This window comes from Dermacentor andersoni, chromosome 1 (assembly GCF_023375885.2).
Source record: "Dermacentor andersoni chromosome 1, qqDerAnde1_hic_scaffold, whole genome shotgun sequence".
In the NCBI taxonomy this organism is placed as follows: domain Eukaryota; kingdom Metazoa; phylum Arthropoda; class Arachnida; order Ixodida; family Ixodidae; genus Dermacentor; species Dermacentor andersoni.
Genome location: NC_092814.1, coordinates 17,640,292 through 17,662,074, shown reverse-complemented (window position 1 = coordinate 17,662,074; position 21,783 = coordinate 17,640,292). Strand labels below are relative to the sequence as shown.

Sequence of the window (21,783 nt, the reverse complement as noted above, 5' to 3'; positions counted from 1 at the left end):
GCAAATCTTGGAGGGGGCTCAGGCCTCAGAGCCCCCACATAGTTGGTGCCTATGCAAGGCATTATTGAAGTTTCTGCATTCGAGTGGCCTAATAGAGACCTCGATACTCCCAGGAATTCTCCACCCCATGTATGTTTCACACGTTTTCTTTATTTCTTTGCTATTCCTTCCGTCCTTCTTTCCCGCTTGCATTTCCCCCAGTGTTGGGTAGCAAACCAGAAGCTTCTCCTTCTTCCTGCCCTCTGCCATTTACTTAAAGGAGGTGATCAACTGAATGCTTCTAAATACTGACCAATTTCACTAACATTCTCTGTCCAAGCTTACGGAAGATTTGGTTTACAATTACATTGTTCATTTCTAGATAAAAAGAAAATTATTTCTCACTTCCAACACAGCTTTAGGAACCGTTTGCCTACCACCACCCAACTAGTTACAACCATTCATGAACTGGCACTAGCACTTCACAAAGGCGAACAAATTGATGTATTTTTATATTTCAGTAAGGCATTTCATCACATTTTACACAACAAAATTGCATTAAAACTGCAGGATACTGGTCTTCTAACTCTTGTCAAATGGATTCATTTTTTTACCTCTCAAACCGATTTGAGTTTTTTCAGGGGCAGAGCTGCTCATCTGGGGTCCTCCAGGTATCATCTGGAGTTCCCCAGGGCAGTGTTCTTGGCCCAGTACTGTTCCTTATCTATGTAGATTATATTATCTCAACAACCGAGAAATCAAATCACAGTAGGCATGAGGTTATTTGCAGATGACTGCATTGACTTTAAAACTGTCACTTTGCTGAGCGACCAAGAATGCTTACAGACTAGCCTTAACACTGTTCAGAGTGGTACCAGGTTTGTTCTATGAAATCAAATGACACATACCTAATCTTTTTTTTATTTTCAGGTCTCTAGAAAGAGAAATACTCTGCAATATGATTATAAATTTAACAAGCACTTACTAAACCAAGCTTACGAACATAAATATTTAGGGGTTACTATTACCAATAATCTATCATGGTCCAATCACAGTAATAAATTTTGTGCATCCACCTCGAGAATACTTGGGTTTCTTTGAAAACTAAAAGCTGCCCATCTCATAAAAAATGTGCACGTATGATATGCTCTTGAGGCCCCAACTAGAATATGCGAGCATAGCTTGGGATCCGTACTTAAAGAAAGACATTTAAAAGCTTGAAATTATTAAAAGAAAGGCAGTTTGTTTCATTTTTAACTCCTATTGTCGCAAGGATTCACCAACTCAGCTCATGGCTAACAACATTTTGTCTAAAAAAGAGGAGAGCTGTTGCTAGAATAAAATCCTTGTTTTTATTGCTCATTAATCAATTTACTGTCAACCCCAACTCATTTGTTCGCCCTCGTTTATTAAGACCAACACGTCACACTCGTAATCTTCAGATAGCACCACAGTCTGCTCGCACTATGCTTTTTCAGCATTCATTTTTCCCTTGCACTATCCCACACTGGAATGTGTCGCCTGAAAGTCTGCTAATCATTGATGATGTGAAAGCATTTGAAAAAGTGTTATTGAACTATTTTTATTTATAGTGATGGGGTGATGGTTGGGACTAGTTAGTTTTCCATGCGGCTGTGTGGTGCAACGCAAAGCGGGACCCAGTAACATGAGGACCAGCGCTCTCAGTTGGCGCTTCGTGTTTCTGTGTCCCACTTTGCGTTGCACCCCACAGCCTGTATATTTATGTTGTATTTGAGCGTCTCACCAAAGTTATGTTTTCTCAAGCGTTAACACATTTCCTTTCTTTTTCACATGTCTGTATTTTGTTTTCCAGTGTTCTTGTATTGTTGCACTCCCACCTGCTTGGTCCTTGAACCGCAATAAAGACCTAAAAAAATCTGAGCACATCAACAACAGAGTCCAGTACATCCAGTGACATGTCAAAATAGTTCACAAAATAGAAAGAGGAAGAAAAACAAGAAAACAACACATGTGGCACAAAAGCACAGGTTCTAGGCATGATTACATTTGGCCACTAAAGTGAATACTTAAACCTGATTTAAATTTATCAGAAATGAAAACCATCAACTCACAAAGGGAATTCCACTCATTAATCATTTATGGTAGGAATAAATAATAGAATATCTTTGTGCTGCAGAAAATTGGTCTAAGATTAAGATGATATATGGCCTGTGATGTCTACAATGGACTAGACAAAAGCAAATTGCTAAAAACATCACAATGAAAAATTTTGTGAAGCAGGCAGAAGCATTGCATTACAATTTGAGATGCAAATCTTGGTAGATGACTAAACTTTGCTGGCAGTTTAGTGATAACAGACAAGGATAAATCAAGCAGCACGGTGCTGTATGCATTTATCAATGGAAGTTAATTATTCAGAGTCTGGATCCCGCACAGAAGCTGCACATTCAACTTTTGAGTGAACAAGCATCTTTAATGGGACACTAAAGAGCCTCTAAACCAGTTTACACTGATAAAATATTCTTTGAATTTTCGTTACTTTGGTGATAAGAGGTTGATTATTACAAGAGAAAATGAAGGCGAAATTTCAATTTTTTAATTTCGCACTGAAGCTTCAGTGCCGGTACACCAGCGTGAAGTCACAAATTTCAAATTATCTTTTTGTAGTCTGGCTGCCTTGGCTCGGTAGTTCTCGAAACTTACCATGTTGAATGCTTGGCTCCTTGAGAACACAATGTAGTCCCCTTTTATCAATAAACAATTAGCTAGGCCCTAGCAGACACCATCAAAATCCAGAACATCGCTGCAATCTCGTGCAGGAACTTCAAGACGGCGTTGCCACCTATTTGCCCTTTTTTGGCTTACGAAGCCTCTTCTTACGGTAAGAGCGGCATTTTTGGTATTGTAGAAGGGTAAGCACTAATACAGGTGAAATAATGTTTCCCTTTAGTGTTCCTTTAAAGCTGCAGTTATGAAACAAAATGAAGGAAATTTTGAATTGTAAGTACCCAAGCGTATGGCTGTAGGAGCCCATGCAAGGCTGCTGAAGTGTTTTTGACAACTTCGTGCAAGAGTGCGGCCCATCGTACTATTGGTGCAGCAATGCAAGCATGCACACCCCTTTCCACTCCTGCCTAGTGACAGAGGCTCTGCACGATAGCTAGCCAGCTAGTCAAGTGGAAAGCGTTGACCTCACGCAAACATCTTTTCTGTGGGCCATCACAGCTGATTGTCAAAGCTCTAACACGCCACCTATATCATCACTGGTGCATTGGCTTTAAAGGGGCCCTTGAACACTTTTCACGCCACCATATTTCTGTTGGCATAGACTGATGGTTGGAGCTGCTTCTAGCATAGGTCAAAGTGGCAATATTGAATAATTAATATTTTAATCACTCAAGCAAAGTTTGAATTTTCCACTGGTCAACTGGGATCAACCGGCTCCGCAACAAAGTGCTGCTCATTGATCCGCCGAGCAGAGATAGATTTCTCCGGAACACCGACGACGCGTTGGCATCACTTCCGTATTGGTTGTGTTGCTTGGCTGTTTTTAGCTCTTTTTGAGGCGTTGTTTGGTAACCCTGTGGAGTTGTTTACATTCTCGAAATGGTGTTGCTCAACCATGTGGCAGTGCTTCTTGCCTTGAGCGATTCTGACAGCAGCTCTAGTTCCTCGGAAAGTAGCAGCAACAATGACAAGGAATTGTATATGCCTTAGGAAATGGGTATTTAAGGTGCAAATGATGAAATCGCGATATTGCTGCCACATATGGCGGGCACCCAACTTCCGCTGTGCTCCCTGCCGGAGCATGTTCATTTCTCACTGGCCAATCTGGATTGGGTCGCTCTGTGCCGAATTTTGTTCTCAAGGATTCAACACCCCACTCTAGACCGACCAGTGCTTTTCACCGCAAGTTGCAGATAACCACTGCACTGCAGCAAAAACATAATTAACAGGTGATTTTATTTTTGTTAGCTGTAATCTATATATCAACGCAAACAAATATGGCTGCACAAAAAAAAAAGCACTACAACCACAAAACTAGGTAGGGATGCTGGTTCTTTCGCCTCTGGTATGGTGGCATACCTCTAGCCTCTGAACACGAAAGCTTCTCACTTTTGTATGCTCGTGAGCAGCCATGTAGTCTCGCTGCCTCACTTTTTATGTTGTTCTCATGGTGCAAGTTCCTCACCTTGGTGCATTGTTGTTGCCACACCCTTTTTGCTGCTCAAGGTGCAGCACTTAATTAAGGCTGAACTGAGGAAAAGAGCCGTTGCACAGCCACACGTTGCTCGACCAGCATTACCAGCACACCAGAGTAACTGGAATCTGAGAACAAGTAGGCAAACATAAAGTGCGAACTCCAGCTACATGGGCATTTTCGGCTCTTGCCATTGGTAGCGACGGGCTATCAGTGGGTGAGAGAAATGGAGAGAGACCGTGCGTAATTTGAATTGATGGCATGCATTTTTTTTTTTTTAATTTCTCAGCTGAATAACTTCAGACTGTGTACCCTTATCGCTCCCATTCTTCCCTTGCGATTGTCTCTCCTACCATCAATCTACGCAACCCACAACCAAAAAATGGTGGCTGCAAACATGTTTGAGGATCCCTTTGACAAAAGCCAAGCAAGTTTTCAGCCACCAGTGCCTGGTGAAAACCTACTTCACGAATTGCAGGTTGACAGTGGCCTGGCAAACACCTAAGTGCCCCAGTGAAGATAAGTTTGTAATAAAATCACAACATAAAATCACAACAGCTTTCTTACTAAACAAGTCATCAGACCTGGAAGCGTGACTGATGGTGTAGCCATAAGTGCTCTTTCTATGCCTGTAACACCAAGAATGGCACTTCTATTGGCAACTGTGCTGAACGGCCACCATGGTGTTTTCACGAAGAAGTCTGTTTTGCTTTATATGTGTGCAGGAGCATCAAGCACCATCAAAAAACTTAATGTGCCCACAGTTGCCCACATATCCTAATCCTGACTGGAGAGACACAAGGCATTTGCTGGAATATAAAAGGCATATGACATATGCTAGCATCAAGCACCATAAAAAAACTTCATGTGCCTACAGTTGCCCACATATCCTAATCCTGACTGGAGAGACACAAGGCATTTGCCAGAATATAAAAGGCATATGACATATGCTAGGTCACATATGACCTTGGTTGCCACAACTATATCAAGACAGAAAAACTTTATCACACTTTTACAATAGCTGAATAATGCAGAGAAGTGGAATGGGTCAGATTAATATGGACATTATAGGCAAGCTGGTTATATAGTACAATATATGCAACTTTATTCTGGCTCTGAATCTTGAATGCTACTTTTGCACCCCTGTGGTTCACCCACAAGAAGTAAATGGGCTTCCATAGGTATGCTTGAGAGTTGCTGGAAATGTGAATGCCTTTTCCTTTGTCTGTGTATTTTCCATAATGCATGCCACTAAGACATGCACATTGGCAATGCAAGCATAAGTGGTGTGCAAAAATTCTGCATCTGATGCCTTGGTTCCAGAAACCATAATGAGCCTCCTGCTCACAAAGTCGTCATGTAGGCTGAGGAAGCCACTAGGTATATACCTGTTTTGTGCAGGTGACCAAACTTCAATGGACACACGTAGGCTTTCAATGAAGCCAAGCTCTGGTGGCTCGGCAAGAACAAGGCGAAAGGGCAGTTCCAGTTCTTGGTACCACCGCTTGACAGCTGCCAGCAGCTTTTCAAATGCGGGCATCAACTCTTCATGACGGCAAGCCACAAAAGCAGCCACCTTCGTAGATTGGGTGAGTGAGAAGAGGCCAGGCAGGCGTGCGTCGCACTTAGCTATGTAACGGCGGCCGACTGTGTGGAAACTCACTGGTACATCTTTGGGCTGGCGCCGGGTCAGGTAAGCTGCAAATGACTCTAGCGCGGATGATCCAACCAAGTGCATGTGGTGACCTCCACTGTGTTCCTTGTTTTCAATGGCCATGGTGTGGTCTAGATTGTTTGGATCGGTGCCACAACCCTCTAACACGGTATCTACGACCCAGTCTGGTCCACTAATTAGTGTGCTGTCCAGTGACATCAAACGTTCACTAAAGAACCTGCATAGCTGAAGATGTAGCAGTGCCGGCGCGCCCTTTAGGTAGCACAGCCGAGGCTCGTGCCGCAGGATGATGTCGGTGCTGCCGATGTCGACGTGCGATGCCGGGTGAAACGGAAATGTGGATCGAATGCCGTATTCTGAGCACTCCAACTTGATCACCTCACTTGGTGGTTGGACAAAGTTGGGCAGCCGCAGTATTAAGGGGATGACTTCTTCCTCCTTTGCATACAAAGACTGCTTTACTTCTCGCTCGGTCATGTAGTGGGCTTGAAGCCGTGCTTTGAGTTCCGATTCGCTATTATGCTCCTGGTCTTCAGTGCTCGCCTTCCAGTAGTCTGCCAATGCACGCGTCAGCTGTACGATCTCCACTTGGACTCTTTTCAATTCATTCTTCACAATTCTTAAAGAAGGCAGTTTTGTACTCAAAGGAGATATGTCCAAACCGATGTCCCTCAGCTGCAGAGTCTTCTGCAGTGCTGGAAGATCGTTAACTATTTTGTCTATTTCAATGTATGGCAGCAGAAGCGCTCGCCTGTTGCGCGCTTCCTTACCGCGAATGTACAGTGCCGAGGTCCGCATATCTGTCAAAGCTCTTGCAGGCAATGCGCACAACTCTGGCAGGGAGCTCCACCGGCCAGGCAGCCGCATAAGCTCCCGGACACAGCACCGGTAATTCATGGCTAGTGCTACTGCCATTTCTCGCGTTTGCTAGACTCACATCTGCGTGAACAGTTCCCGTTACTTATGCATCAAGGCAGCCGCACTTGCCGCGCACACGCGTAGCTTTGCAAATGCGCAGTGTCACGAGTAGCCGCGACTTGACGTTCCAAATAAATGTTCTTGTCTCGTTATTACTACACAGTGTAGTCTCGCCTCTGTCAACGTTGTCGCCGTCGGATCGTTGGAACTATTACTGATATTACCACTGAACACCTACTGCGGACACGTGCTACTTGCTACAGCCACTGGTTGGAACAAGCAGCACCTGAGGTTAACCACGGTGCTAAAATAACGAAGCCAATTTAGCAAAGAGCCGGTCGCTACCATACACGATCATGAGATAAGCTCCACAGCATGCTCATAGCTACAGGATGCTGGATGCTGCAGCAAAGCATTGCTGGGTACCATACCGAACGCAGGCCAGTGTTGCCAGGTCGGACAAGGCGTCGTCGTCTAAAGGTAGAAAAATTGTAGCCAATTATAGCCATTTTATTTTGCAGTTTTATATGCATGTACATTTTCACATTTGATTACAACAATCCCTTTTTTGCACAACCCGTCTTAGCAAAATGTACGTGACGGTCTACTCTTGACATCATAATAGCGTCCTCGATCACCCGCACCGGTGCGCACCGGGGCGCCTTGGTGCGCACTTTCATCCTCGATCAACCGCACCGGTGCGCACTGACCATCCTCGATCACCGGAAGCGCACCCTGTCGGAGCGGTTTTCCGTTGCCCCGTCTCGCACCGAGAAAATCGGCCGTGCGCCGGAGTGCAATCCCAGCAAGCACTGCGGGACGCGCGACGTGCGCGCGTACTGCCGACTGCAGAACCGCGGACGCTCTGGCCCGATAGCTGCGGTACGTTGCAACGGAGTTGACGGAGTTAGCTAGTGGATTTGTCGGCAATGAGAAAGGAAGCGCTGCTAGTTGCCGCAATCGATAAGCATTCTTCAAGTTCGTCTGACAGCGAAGACGACATGCTGCTCGACCTCATCCAAAAACAGTGTGGTGAAGAGCGGCCGAAAGTGGACAGGTTTATTGAACGGGTCGTCAGGATTAATTATAAAATCCATTGGTGTTTGCTTGCAACCAGGTATGTCGGAGCACGCAGTTTGACAAGGTTCGAGCGCTTGCCGCAGATGCTCAGCATATATAAACAATAAAATATGCGCGCGCGCGTGTTCGCGCACGTTTTGCGCGCCAGGGGCAAAGTAGCGCTGCATGCAAGCACCCTGCACTGGGTGCAGTTTTGTCCTCGATGTTGACCCTCCGCAGTGCGGCACCACGGCGGGGCAAAGCGCACCATTCTGGTTTCGGGGCAACCCCGGGGCAAGGTGATCGAGGACGCTATAAATAAAGGCCGCGGCCAAGCCCGTGACATTCCCATAGGGGGCCAATGGGGCCGATTTTCGCAGGCGACGGTAGTTGCACTGATACCAGAAAAATGTTTACTTACTAATAATAGATAATGTTTTGAATATTATTCCCTTACAATATAAATTAAAAATTATAGGTGACGTCTGAATAATTTCTAGTTGCTTAGAAAGTTACATGCGTATCGAAAGCGCAATGACGCTTGTGAGGAATACCGCACAGCAGACGACCGACACCGGCGCCGTCTGCTTCTGCTATTGCTTTTGCGCTGCCCGCTTGCTTTGGCCAGGTATATCCCACTACATATATATTCTTATTTACCTTTGATATATATTCACTTATATATATTCTTATTTACCTTTGAAGGTTGGCACTGCTGCACAGGCCGAGAGAAATCACGACGCTAATCACACAAACTTGCTCCCAATAAACAGCTTTATTATAACGGACACCATCGATGTTTACGTGGAATAAAAAGCACATGAATAACGTTTCAAAGATATACTGGTGCGTAACATGCATAGTTGTTTGTATGCGAAAAGCTACCACGTACAGTCTCGCCACACATTTCTGGTGAACACAGGCTGTCCGCCGTTGAATGAAGAAACACATCCGACCACATAATGCCGTCGCACGCTGGTATGTTGCTAAAGTTCCTCCACTTTGGTAGCTGAAGATGTCACGTCACTTCGTTCACAATATTCATAAACTGCAACTTGATTTGAGCCAGTGCTTCCTGTTTGAGCGAAAACACGTAGCTTTCACAAGGGCGAATTCGGTCGCGACTGTTCGACTTCTGGTGCAGAATGCCTGCTCTCCCGCAGTCATAGAGTTTCTCACTACATTACCTAGAGGGAGATCTGGCGCTGCTGCGCTGTGGTACGCATGGGAATGCCGGTATGAGTTCGGATTGGCATCGTTCTCGGAGAGACAGGACAGCGCTTGGCAAGTACCGTTCCGTCTGTCACAATGATTCGTTTTCTCCTAAAACAGCACGTGAAAAGCTGCTTTAGCTTTATTATTACGCGAAAACATGTTTTCTTTAACTATGAGAACTTGTTATTAAAAAGTATCAGCGGGCCGCTAAAGTTAATTGGAGGACAGACGACAAAGTTCGCGCTCGCTTTGAAACAATTGGTCGTCTGTTCTTGCTTTTCTTCGCTTTGTCATGCATTGTAGGTGAGTAAAGATGTAATATGCGCGAATGGAAACATTTTATGAAGGTTTTACCAAGGCCGCTCGATGAAAACGCACAGGTGCGGCCTGCCGCGTCGCGCCGCCGTCTATGGGCGAGTGCGTGAAAGCGGAGTTTACAGTTGTCGCCGCGTTTCGCGAGGAGGGCACTAGTTGTCAGGGAGAGCCCGCGCGAGGCACTGGCGGGACGGAGCGAGCATCAAGAAGTGCGCGCAGCTCATTGGTTTAATTTTTTTTTTTTTATTCGCGTGCATCGTTACCGTTTAGTGTCACTCAAGATAGTTTACGCCTGCGTGATCTTTTATGCTTGCGGCACAATGCCGCGCAACTGTTGCGTGCCGCTGTGTACGACGAATGCTTCGAAAAACACCCAAATCCGCTACCTCGAGTTTCCCTAGCGACGCAGAACGCAGGGCAGCATAGCTGCGAAACATTTCCCGGGAGGGACCTGGCGGGAAAGGAACAATATGGCAGCCAAATGACAGGTCATGGGTGTGTGCTCTGCATTTTACAGAGCGCCACTACAAGGCGACCGCCAAGTTGATGGTGCTTTTACCAACTGCGGTGCCGACAGTGCTCCCCAGTTATCACAGCTACATGAGCAAGAGGACCACGTCAGCTCCAAGGAAGATGTGGCCGCGCTTGGAAAGAAGAGAGGATGATCCGCCGTCACGGGCAAAATGCACGGGCACTGTTGCTCCACATGACGAGCCTGTCGGAGTAGCATCACGACCTACTGTACAGTAGGTCGTGGGCAGGCCCCGCACACTCTCAAGTTCAACAAATGGCCACAGAGGGCGAAAAAATCGACCACGCGCTGCTGCTAACAAAACCAGCATAGTAATATCACTTCGGGATGCTTACGTTAGTTTGAACATTTTCCGCTGGAGGCGCCGTAATAAGCGCAATTTTTTTTGCAAACTTTCTCGTACAATTACCGAAGCACGTTTATTACATAAAAAAGAGGGCGAAATTATCATTGCTAATTTGATATTGTATTCTTTGTAAGTAAGTTTATTGTTTCTTTGTCATTATAAACGCAAATAGCGTTCAGCATCATCGATCTTTCACGTGACCTCTGGCCTGGATTTAAAATTTTTACCGGTATTTTCAAGTACATGGCGGCACGGATTCATTCGTTCGTGCGCTCAGACTGGTTGCTTCTTTTTCGCTAAAACTAGTTTATTGCGCTTCGATGTCACGCGTTATTTAACCTGGGGTGAAGTGACGTGTTTGCAAGCGGACATGTAAGCCCGAAAGTTGGGTATCGGTCGTGAGCCATTCGGAACACGTCTGCATCGAAACGGGAGCTGATTCTGGTGCGGCTGACAACGGTAATAACGGTGAGTCGTTTAACACCGCTGCTTGAATCGTTATATAATATTCGTCTCATTAACTTACAGGCGGAGACAAGTTAACGAACTAGATCCTGCGCAGCATATGGCAGTCGAGATCCTCCGTTGCTGTTTCCTAAATAAACCGTTACTGGCGAGGCTGTCGTTATACACACACAATCGGGAAAGAAAGAGCGATATCGGAACGCGCGCCTCATTTTTCATCTTATTGTAGCCGTGGCCATAGGTGACTGGGTAGCCTTAACAATATACATATAAAACTTATTTTCGAGTCCGCCGGCAACTTTTTTCGTCCACAAAATCGAATAATCCTTTGGTAAAATGATGTGAAAGTACAGAATTTAATGTATTAAACAGTTGCAATCGTGATAATTCACTCATATTTCGTACTTGTTGGTTCCAAATGTTCTTGCTGTTCAGTTTGGTTTACCGTAGGGCATTTATTTTTGCAGTAGTGAAGCGGTGTATCACGTTCGTGCAGAAAAATAATGCATCAGTTTTAATAGCTTCACGACTTTCATGTATTTGCTTGTGGAACCAGCAGTGTGATCTCTTCCAGTGTATAAATGAACGCACAAATGTTCTCATTTGTGATATTAATAATACTTAAACTGTTCACATTCATTGTATAGTTAGGCAGGCATAAATTTATGGACAACAGCAATATTTATTTAACGTGGTGCTTAAGCGCCCTAGAACGGACAGGGTATATTTGCATGTGTTCTGTAGTCGCAAACCATTACAATATATATGTCACACCTTCTTGCATTTCATATTGCAAAATTGTGCTTTTTTTCAATTTCTGATTCAGTCAAAATTTCTGTTCCAGACATGCAGTAATGAGGATGGCACCAGTATAAAGCAACACACTCCACACACTAAACAGAAGCTGCTGCCTGCTACAACAAGGCCATTGTGTGGACATTGGCTGCTACTACAAGGTAAACAACATGTGGTTCAGAAATAAATATGCTTGATATATGCTGTATTGTCTTGCTAGTCTTGAGATACATGTCATTTGTTTGCAGCAGAAATGAATGTTTGCTCATGTTTATGGTTCAGTATAATTGGTTCGAACATAAAAGAAAACACACATGAGTTTGGCTAATCTGTGCTGTATCTCATGTGTCACCGTTCTGCCCCAACAGAGTCCATGCCAAGCATACCTTGGTCATCACAGGAGCTCCTATCCACACCAACAGAAAGGGGCTGGACCTGAATTTGCAAGGCTTTTACACCACGAACAAAGAAGCGCATGCAGAAGAATTTACATGAGATATCAAGTCTGCAGAGCACTGTGTCAAGACTGAAAAGAGCTTCAGCCACCATTCCACCAGCGCGGACAAATTGGCTTAGTCATCCAGGTAACTCAAAAAGGACTTTATGGAAATTCTTCGTCTTCAGATGCGCCTGCAACTTCTGATCAAGCACGGACGACGCTGGCCAAAAGAGTTCCATCAGTTTGCCCTTAATCAGCTTCCTGGCCATGTCAATTCCATTTGTGCCAAGTGTAATTTTTCTTCTATAAATGCAAGCTTTTTCATTGCCCATTCTCGTTAGAGATCATTCATCCTCATCCAAACATAAAGGTCAACCGATTCTTCGCTGATACTTAATACCAGTCACTGTCTAGTAGCATAACATATCTGTAGCAGTACCTTTTAGTGCATGTTGTCATGCACAATTCCTCTCCTGAAATAGCTGATGCAACATCGACATGTTTCTTGCATTAACCTACGCACTGTTTGCTATGCACCATTTTACTTTTCTTGATGTTTTTGGCCTTCAATGCTTGCAGAGCAGGGTGGCTTCTCTTGAATGCAAGCTTTCTCATTTTCCATATTCCTAGTCTCGTTGATGGTTGCTCTTCTTCCTCGATAGCCTGGGTCTTTGCGCAAGCTACACTGAATGATAGATTGCAGAATCTGGTTTTGCTGCCCCACTTGGTTGTGGTCGCCGTGTTACATTTCTCGGATGTGGGGGCCTGCTCAGTTACATTGGTAAGCAGTCTCTCGAGGTAAGCATTTGCTCCTGCAGTCCGCACAGCGACATAGACTCCCAATTTACACACCATGATTCGTGCTCCCCGTTCAGCCTTTCCTGCTGTAGCCATGTGCAAATTGTGCCTGCGGCCTTTCTCACTCGCAATTAAGCACGAACGGAGACAAGCATACGTGCTTACATGGTCCAACGTGTTTGAAGTTCATAGCCGCATGGGTGGAAAGGCCCGCATAAATGGCTGCCGAAGGTGATGCCCACGAAAGCGACTTGTCCATATTGAGACAAAGTGGGACACCAAATGTGAGCCACACATTAGTGGCCCTCGACAGAAAAGAAACATGCAGGTTGGAAAGGAGTTAACGCTAAAATGCCGGATAGTCCATTTCGCTGTGTTGGTTGTGGCAGCAGATGCCTGCATCACCTGATTGCTTCGCAATGGAAGTTGCTCATCTTCAACGGCAACTGTCGGTTCAAACAGGTGCGACGCTCTGTCCAATCTGTTTGTACTGCTGTTTGTCGCTCGTTACCAGACCACCACATGCGACGAAGGCAAGCATTATGCCTGTAAGTAGGCGGCTGAATGTATCCTAAGAGACCCGTGTATGTGAATGCTCACTGTTGCCATATGGTTTGTAGCCAATGTATAATGTATTCTCTGAACACTGTGGTGAATGATTGCCGTTTATTTTTGCTGTTATCTCACTTGGTTACGGTCGCCGTATTATGCTTATCGGGTGTGGGGGCCTGGTCAGTTGCATTGGAAAACAGTCTCTCGAGGTAAGTATTTGCTCCTGCAGTCCGCACAGCGACATAGACTCCCAATTTACACACCATTATTCGTGCTCCCCGTTCAGCCTTTCCTGCTGCAGCCATGTGCAAATTGTGCCTGCGGCCTTTCTCAGTCGCAATTAAGCACGAACGGAGACAAGCATACGTGCTTACATGGTCCAACGTGTTTGAAGTTCATAGCCACATGGGTGGAAAGGCCCGCATAAATGGCTGCCGAAGGTGATGCCCATGAAAGCGACTTGTCCATATTGAGACAAAGTGGGACACCAAATGTGAGCCACACATTAGTGGCCCTCGACAGAAAAGAAACATGCAAGTTGGAAAGGAGTTAACGCTAAAATGCTGGATAGTCCATTTCGCTGTGTTGGTTGTGGCAGCAGATGCCTGCATCACCTGATTGCTTCGCAATGGAAGTTGCTCATCTTCAACGGCAACTGTCGGTTCAAACAGGTGCGACGTTCTGTCCAATCTGTTTTTACTGCTGTTTGTCGCTCGTTACCAGACCACCACATGCGACGAAGGCAAGCATTATGCCTGTAAGTAGGCGGCTGAATGTATCCTAAGAGACCCGTGTATGTGAATGCTCACTGTTGCCATATGGTTTGTAGCCAATGTATAATGTATTCTCTGAACACTATGTGGTGAATGATTGCCGTTTATTTTTGCTGTTATCTCACTTGGTTACGGTCGCCGTATTATGCTTATCGGGTGTGGGGGCCTGGTCAGTTGCACTGGAAAGCAGTTTCTCGAAGTAAGCATTTGCTCCTGCAATCTGCACAGCGCCATAGACTCCCAATTTACACACCGTGATTCGTGCTCCCCGTTCACGTTCAGCCTTTCCTGCTGCAGCCATGGGCAAATTGTGCCTGTTGCCTTTCTCGGCCGCGATTAAGCACGAACGGAGACCGGCATACGTGCTTACATGGTCCGACGTGTGTGAAGTTGGGTGCAAAGGCCCGCAAAAGTGGCTGATGAAGGTGATGCCCACGAAAGCGACTTGTCCATATTGAGACAATGTGGGACACCAAGTGCGAGCCACACATTAGCGGCCCCCGAAAGAAAAGTAACGTGCAGGTTGGAAAGGAGTTAAGGCTAAAATGCCGGGTAGTCCATGTCGCTGTGTTGGCTGCGGCAGCAGATTCCTGGTTCACCCGATTGTTTGGCAGTGTTAGTTGCTCATCTTTAACGGCGACCGCCGCTGCAAACAGGCGGGATACTGACCAATCTGCATGAGCCGCTGGTTTTCGCTCGTTACTAGACCGCCATGTGTGACGACGACGGTGAGCCGTTTACGAGCTCGCGTCAAAGATTCCAGTGTATCTCGACATACAAATTTTATTTCTGCTATTGCACGAGAATGTACATACACTGCTGGTCTTCTGCCAATAAAGTCGCACGTTCTGTTCACTCACTTGTGGCTTGTTTGTATGGGCGTCAGTAGAGGCTCTTTGCTCTCCTGGCAATTAGAACGCACCGGCTACGCGGCAGCCGAGGCGAGTACGGCGCGTACGAGCGGATACAAGCGCACACGACCGGCAAAAAGCGGCCATATTGAATAGTGCTCTAAAAAAAAAAATGCGCAATTCCGCTTCCTGTTTTAGCAGCGTCATCTGGCGTCCACCTAGGTAAGTTCCATGCGCTGCCGCTGCTTATTTTCGAACCACTGCGGAAGTTACAGTTTCCCTTCTCTAAAGTTGTTCTTTATTCTATGTCGTGGGTAGCACACTCTCAAGTTCAACAAATGGCCACAGAGGGCGAAAAATCGACCGCGCGCCGCTGCTAACAAAGCCAGCGTAGTAAAATCACTTCGGGATGCTTACGTTAGTTCCAACATTTCCCGGTAGAGGCGTCGTAATAAGCGCAATATTATCTTACAAACTTTCTCCTACAATTACCGAAGCATTTTTGTTACATAAAAAACAGAGCAAAATTATCATTGCTAATGAGATATTGTACTCTTTGTTAGTAAGTTTATTGTTTCTTCGTGATTGTAAACGCAAATAGCGTTCAGCATCATCGATCTTTCACGTGACCTCTGGCCTGGATTTAAAAATGTTACCGGTATTAGCCACCCTACCGGTATTTTCGAGTGCACGGCGGCACGGATTCATTCGTTCGTACACTAAGACTGGTTTCTTCTTTGTTTCTAAAACTAGTTTCTTGCGCTTCGATGTCTGGCGTTATTTAACTTGGGGTGAAGTTACGTGTTTGCAAGCGGACATGTAAGCCCGGAAGTTGGGTTTCGGTCGTGAGCCATTTGGAACACGTCTGCATCGAAACGGGAGCTGGATTTTGCTGCGGCTGACAACGGCAATAACGGTAAGTCGTTTAACACCGTTGCTTGAATCGTTATATCACATCCGTCTCATTACCTTCCAGGCGGGCACAAGTTAACGAACTAGATCCTGCATTACATATGGGCACTCAGGATTTCAGTTGCTGTTTCCTAAATAAACCTTTACTTGCGAGGCTGTCGTTATACACACACAACCAGGAAAGAAAGAGCGATATCGGAGCGCGCGTCTCATTTTTCATCTTATTGTAGCCGTGGTCGTAGGTGACTGAGTAGCCTTATCAATATACACATTAAACTTTTTTTCGAGTCCGCCGGCAACTTCTTTCGTCCACAAAACCGAATAATCCTTTGGTAAAATGAAGTGAAAGTACAGAATTTAATGTATTAAACAGCTGCAAGCATGATAATTCACCCATATTTCGTACTTGTTGGTTCCAAATGTTCTTGCTGTTCAGTTTGGTTTACCGTAGGGCATTGATTTTTGCAGTAGTGAAGCGGCGCATCACGTTCGTGCAGAAAAATAATGCATCAGTTCTAATAGCTTCATGACTTTCATGCATTTGCTTGTGGAACCAGCAGTGTGATCTCTTCTAGTGTATAAATGAACGCACAAATGTTCTCATTTGTGATCTTAATAATAATTAAGCTGTTGACACACATTGCAGTTAGGCAGACATCAATTTTATGGACAATAACAATATTTATTTAACATGCTGCTTAAACACCCTAGAACAGACAGTGTGCATTTGCATGTGTTCTGTAGTCGCAAACCATTACAATATATATGTCACACCTTTTTGCATTTCATATTGCAAAATTGTGCTTTTTCAATTTCTGATTCAGTCAAAATTTCTGTTCCAGACATGCAGTAATGAGGACGGCACCAGTATAAAGCAACACACTCCACGCACTAAACAGAAGCTGCTGCCTGCTACAACAAGGTCGTTGTGTGGACGTTGGCTACTACTACAAGGTAAACAACACATGGTTCAGAAATAAATATGTTTGATATATGCTGTATTGGCTTGCTGTTTGCAGCAGATATGAATGTTTGTTCATATTTATGGTTCAGTATAATTCAGTAAGTAAGAAAACACTGCATGAGTTTGGCTAATCTGTGCTGTATCTCACGTGTCACTGCTCTGCCCCAACAGAGTCTATGCCAAGCACATCTTGGTCATCACAGGAGCTCCTATCTGCACCAACAGGAAGGGGCTGGAGCCGAATTTGCAAGGCTTTTACACCACGAACAAAGAAGCGCATGCAGAAGAATATGGATGAGATATCAAGTCTGCAGAGGACTGTGTTAAGACTGAAAAGAGCTTCAGCCACCATTCCACCAGCACGAACATTTGGCTGAGTCATCCAGGTAACTCAAAAAGGACTTTCTACAAATTCTTCGTCTTCAGATGCACCTGCAATATCCGACCAAGCACGGACGACGCCGGCCAATAGAGTGAATTCCGTCAGTTTGCCCTTAATCAGCTTTCTAGCCATGTCAATTCCGTTTGTGCCAAATGTAATTTTTCTTCTATAAATGCAAGCTTTTTCATTGCCCATTTTTGTTAGAGATCATTCGTCCTCATCCAAACATAAAGGCCAACCGATTATTCGCTGATACTTAATACCAGTCACTGTCTAGTAGCCTAACATATCTGTACCAGTATCTTCTAGTGTATGTTGTCATGCACAATTCCTCTCCTGAAATAGCTGATGCAACATCGGCATGTGTCTTGCATTAACCTATGCACCATTTTACTTTATGTTTTTAGCCTTCAATGCCTGCAGAGAAGAGTGGCTTCTCTCTTGAATGCAAGCTTTCTCATTTTCCATATTCCTAGTCTCGTTGATGATTGCTCTTCTTCCTCGATAGCCTGGGTCTTTGCACAAGCTACACTGAAGTGATTGATTGCAGAATCTGGTTTTGCTGCCCCACTTGGTTGTGGTAACTGTGTTACGTTTCTCGGATGTGGGTGCCTGGTCAGTTGCATTGGTAAGCAGTCCCTCGAGGTAAGCATTTGCTCCTGCAATCCGCAAAGCGACATAGACTCCCAGTATACACACACCGTAACTGGTGCTCCCCGTTCGTTCTTGCCTGCTGCAGCCATGGGCAAATTGTGCTTGTGGCCTACCTCGGCCATGATTTGCTCAAAACCGAGACCAGCATATGTGCTTACATGGTTCGAAGTGTATGAAGTTGATAGCCGTATGGGTGGAAAGGCCCGCAAGAATGGCTGCCGAAGGTGATGCCCACAAAAGCGACTTGTCCACATTGAGACAAAGTGGGACACAAAGTGTGAGCCACACATTAGCGGCCCTCGAAAGAAAATAAATGTGCAGGTTGGAAAGGAGTTAACGTTAAAATGCAGGGGAGTCCATGTCACTGTGTTGGTTGCGGCAGCAGATGCCGGCGTCACCCGATTGCTTCGAATGGAAGTTGCTCATATTCAACGGCAACTGTTGGTTCAAATAGGTGCGAGGCTCTGCCCAATCTATTTGTACCGCTGGTTGTCGCACGTTACCAGACCACCACATGCGACAAAGGCAAGCATTATGCCTGTAAGATGGTTCATAGCCAATGTATAATGTATTGTCTGAACCTCATGCGATGACTGATTGCTGTTTAATTTTGCTGTTATGTCACTTGGTTACGGTTGCAGTGTTATCTTTTTCGAATATTGCGGCCTGTCCGGTTGCACTGGGAAGCAGTCTCTCGAAGTAAGCATTTGCTCCTGCAGTCTGCACAGCGACATAGACTCCCAATTTACACACACCCTGATTTGTGCTCTCCGTTCACCCTTTCCTGCTGCAGCCATGGGCAGATTGTGCCTCTGGCCTTTCTCGACTGCGATTAAGCACAAACGGAGACCAGAATATGTGCTTACATGGTCGGACGTGCATGAAATTGGGTGGAAAGGCCCGCAAAAGTGACTGATGAAGGTGATGCCCACGAAAGCGACTTGTCCATATTGAGACAATGTGGGACACCAAGTGTGAGCCACACATTAGCGGCCTCCGAAAGAAAAGAAACATGCAGGTTGGAAAGGAGTCAATGCTAAAATGATGTCGCTGTCGCTGTGTAGGCTGCGGCAGCAGATGCCTGCGTCACCCGATTGCTTCGCACTGCAAGTTGCTCATCTTTAACAGCGACTGTCGCTGCAAACAGGTGGCACACTCTGTCCAATCTGTTTCTGCTGCTGGTTGTCGCTAGTTACTAGACCACCACGTGCGACGAAGGCAGGCACTACGCCTGTAGGTAGGCGGCTGAATGTACCCCAAGAGACCCGTGTATGTGAATGCTCACTGTTGCCATATGGTTCGTAGCCAATGTATAACGTATTGTCTGAGCCTTATGTGGTGATTGATTGCTGTTTAATTTCGATGTTATCTCACTTGGTTATGGTCGCCCTGTTATGCTTCTCGAATCTGGCGGCCTGGTCAGTTGCATTGGGAAGCAGTCTCTCGAAGTAAGCATTCGCTCCTGCAGCCTGCACAGCGACATAGACTCCCAATTTTCATGCACAGTGATTCGTGCTCCCTGTTCGCCCTTTCCTGCTGCAGCCATGGGCAAATTGTGCCTCTGGCCTTTCTCAGCCGCGATTAGGCATGAACGGAGACCAGCATATGTGCTTACATAGTCCGATGCGTGTGAAGTTGATAGCCACATGGTTGGAAATGCCCGCAAAAGTAGCTGATGAAGGCGATGCCCACGAAAGCGACTTGTCCATATTGAGACAATGTGAGACACTAAGTGTGAGCCACACATTAGCGGCCCCCGAAAGAAAAGAAACGTGCAGGTTGGAAAGGAGTGAACGGCTAAAATCCGGGGTAGTCCATGTCGCTGTGTAGGCTGCGGCAGCAGATGCCTGCGTCACCCGATTGCTTCGCAATGCAATTTGGGCATATTTAACGGCGACTGTCGCTGCAAACAGGTGGCACACTGTCCAATTTGTTTCCACTGCTGGTTGTCGCTCGTTAACCTGACCACCACGTGCGACGACGACGGTGAGCCGTTTACAAGCTCGCATTAATGATTCCAGCGTATCTCGACATGCAAATTTTATTTCTGCTATTGCACGAGAACGTACACTGCTTGTCTTCTGCCAATAAAGTCGCACGTTCTGTTCACTCACTTGTGGCTTGTTTGTATGGGCGTCAATAGAGGCTTTTGGCAATTAGAACGCACCAGCTACGCGGCAGCGAAGGCATTGAGGCATGCCGCATAGCCGGCAGAGCAAGCACGGCGCGTACCAACGTACGCGACCGACGAAAAGCGGCCATATAGGATTTTGTTCTAAAAGAAATGTGTACTTCCGCTTCCGGATTGAGCAACGTCATCTGGCGTCCACCTAAGTAAGTTCCATGCTCTGCCGCTGCTTATTTTCGAACCACTGCGAAAGGTACAGTTTCCCTTCTCTAAATTGGTTCATTCTATGAGCCTGTTGTTAGTCAAAACGGCCGTGTCACCGCCTGACAGCAATGAAACCGTAATGTCTAATAACACCAAGCCTGTGGTTGAAACCTGTGCTGAAATTGCATCATGCCAAACTTCTCTCGAGTTTGAAAAAGGCTACAGAAGAATCTAAGAAAACGCACCGCGTTGAAGCGAAGGCCGCGCTTGAACTCCCATACACTCCAGCGGCCCAATCGACCTTAGCGCGCCTGGCGGTTGATGAGAGCAACTGGCCTGCACTTCCTGTCTCGGTTTCGCTGGCGCGAAATTTGGAATACCCCTCGTAACCGACGTCGGGCTGTAGCGGAAGCTTGTTATTTCAGACCACTTTTCGTCACCCAAATGGCTACGCTTTTATTTGTCGTTTTATTTAGCGATTCACTATTTTGTCTAGTTCAATATTTGGTGTGAATTGAGGTCGTGACGCAATTTTTATTTCGAATAAGTTATAACAGATGAAGGTAGAGGTAATCATATTTCATTACGGCTTTATCCATCGCGCTTGTCTTCTGTGTTTTGTTACAAACGCTCATATGTATCAAAGAGACAAGAGTTTCCGCAATGTTTTTATTCCAAGGCAAGATAGGCTTCTAGGTTCTGCCGTTGTCAAAGCACCACGACACACAGCAGTAGCTGCCGTAGTTTGGACCGCCGGACGGCATGGCATCAGCACGGTCTGAAAATGTCAATGAGTGCACGCTTCGTTAATGAACAAAAACATATGTACACATCCTAACTGTACCGGGAAACCGATTTGAATGAATAGCGAACCGATGCACAATATAAAACCACCGACACATCCTGACCTCTGACCCATATAACTCGGACTTACAAGGATAAATGTTAAGACCCCGTACAGGGGTGTTCAAAATTCCCAGGCCGCCATCCTATGTAATCCCATGGCATCGCGGCCTGTGAACTTTTGGACACCCCTGTACGTACTCAGTATAAGGAGTACATTGGTAGGCAAAATAGCAGTTCACATAAGCGTGATAAAGATACATTCGAAACGCCCAAATACGAGGCCTTTGTTCAAATGCGCGCCACGCCACGCCTACGCGACAATACGTTGTGCAATGTCTTCCGCCACGAAAAAATGATAAGGAACCGAAAATTACTAGAATGCGCAGTACTTCCCAACACGGCCGCCGCAATAAGTATATGCAGTAGTCATTGGTGGCTTTTCCCCATCGTTACTTTTCTGTATAAACAATCCGCATGGACGTATACACCAGCATCCGTCCGTGCGCCGTAGATACACACCTCGCTGCAGTACAAAACGCAGTAAGCTACATGACATTGTTTGCAAGCAATATCATTAAAATATTCAGGAGCCCTTACTCTATAAGGGAAACGAGCAAGCAAAGCTTGGCTACTACGTGCCTAACGCCCTGCTTTTCTTTATTTAGGTAGCGCCCGTCCCCGGAACGCAGTTTTCAGTCTGAATCGGCGTGGCGTCTTTTATGTTCTTTCCAGCGTTCGTCCGCCTCTAGAACGGTCCAAAGAAAAGACCGTCAACCGTCACGCGATCATTTAAACGCG

At 45.8% G+C, this 21,783-nt stretch overlaps 1 protein-coding gene and 2 long non-coding RNA genes across 3 annotated transcripts; 2 read left to right on the top strand and 1 right to left on the bottom strand.

Moving 5' to 3' along the window:
* Positions 1-5,242: 5,242 nt before the first annotated feature.
* Positions 5,243-7,211, bottom strand: Slimp (Seryl-tRNA synthetase-like insect mitochondrial protein). Its single transcript, XM_072286078.1, has one exon. It carries the CDS (start codon positions 6,750-6,752, stop codon positions 5,313-5,315), a length of 1,440 nt encoding a protein of 479 aa, XP_072142179.1. The 5' UTR covers positions 6,753-7,211; the 3' UTR covers positions 5,243-5,312.
* A 2,943-nt stretch (positions 7,212-10,154) lies between these two features.
* LOC140215552 (uncharacterized) lies at positions 10,155-14,903 on the top strand. The gene is made up of 3 exons (XR_011892426.1): positions 10,155-10,690; positions 11,532-11,643; positions 11,851-14,903. It is a non-coding gene; the product is annotated as an uncharacterized lncRNA (long non-coding RNA).
* A 308-nt stretch (positions 14,904-15,211) lies between these two features.
* Positions 15,212-19,916, top strand: LOC140215551 (uncharacterized). The gene is made up of 2 exons (XR_011892425.1): positions 15,212-16,761; positions 16,943-19,916. It is a non-coding gene; the product is annotated as an uncharacterized lncRNA (long non-coding RNA).
* Positions 19,917-21,783: the final 1,867 nt, after the last annotated feature.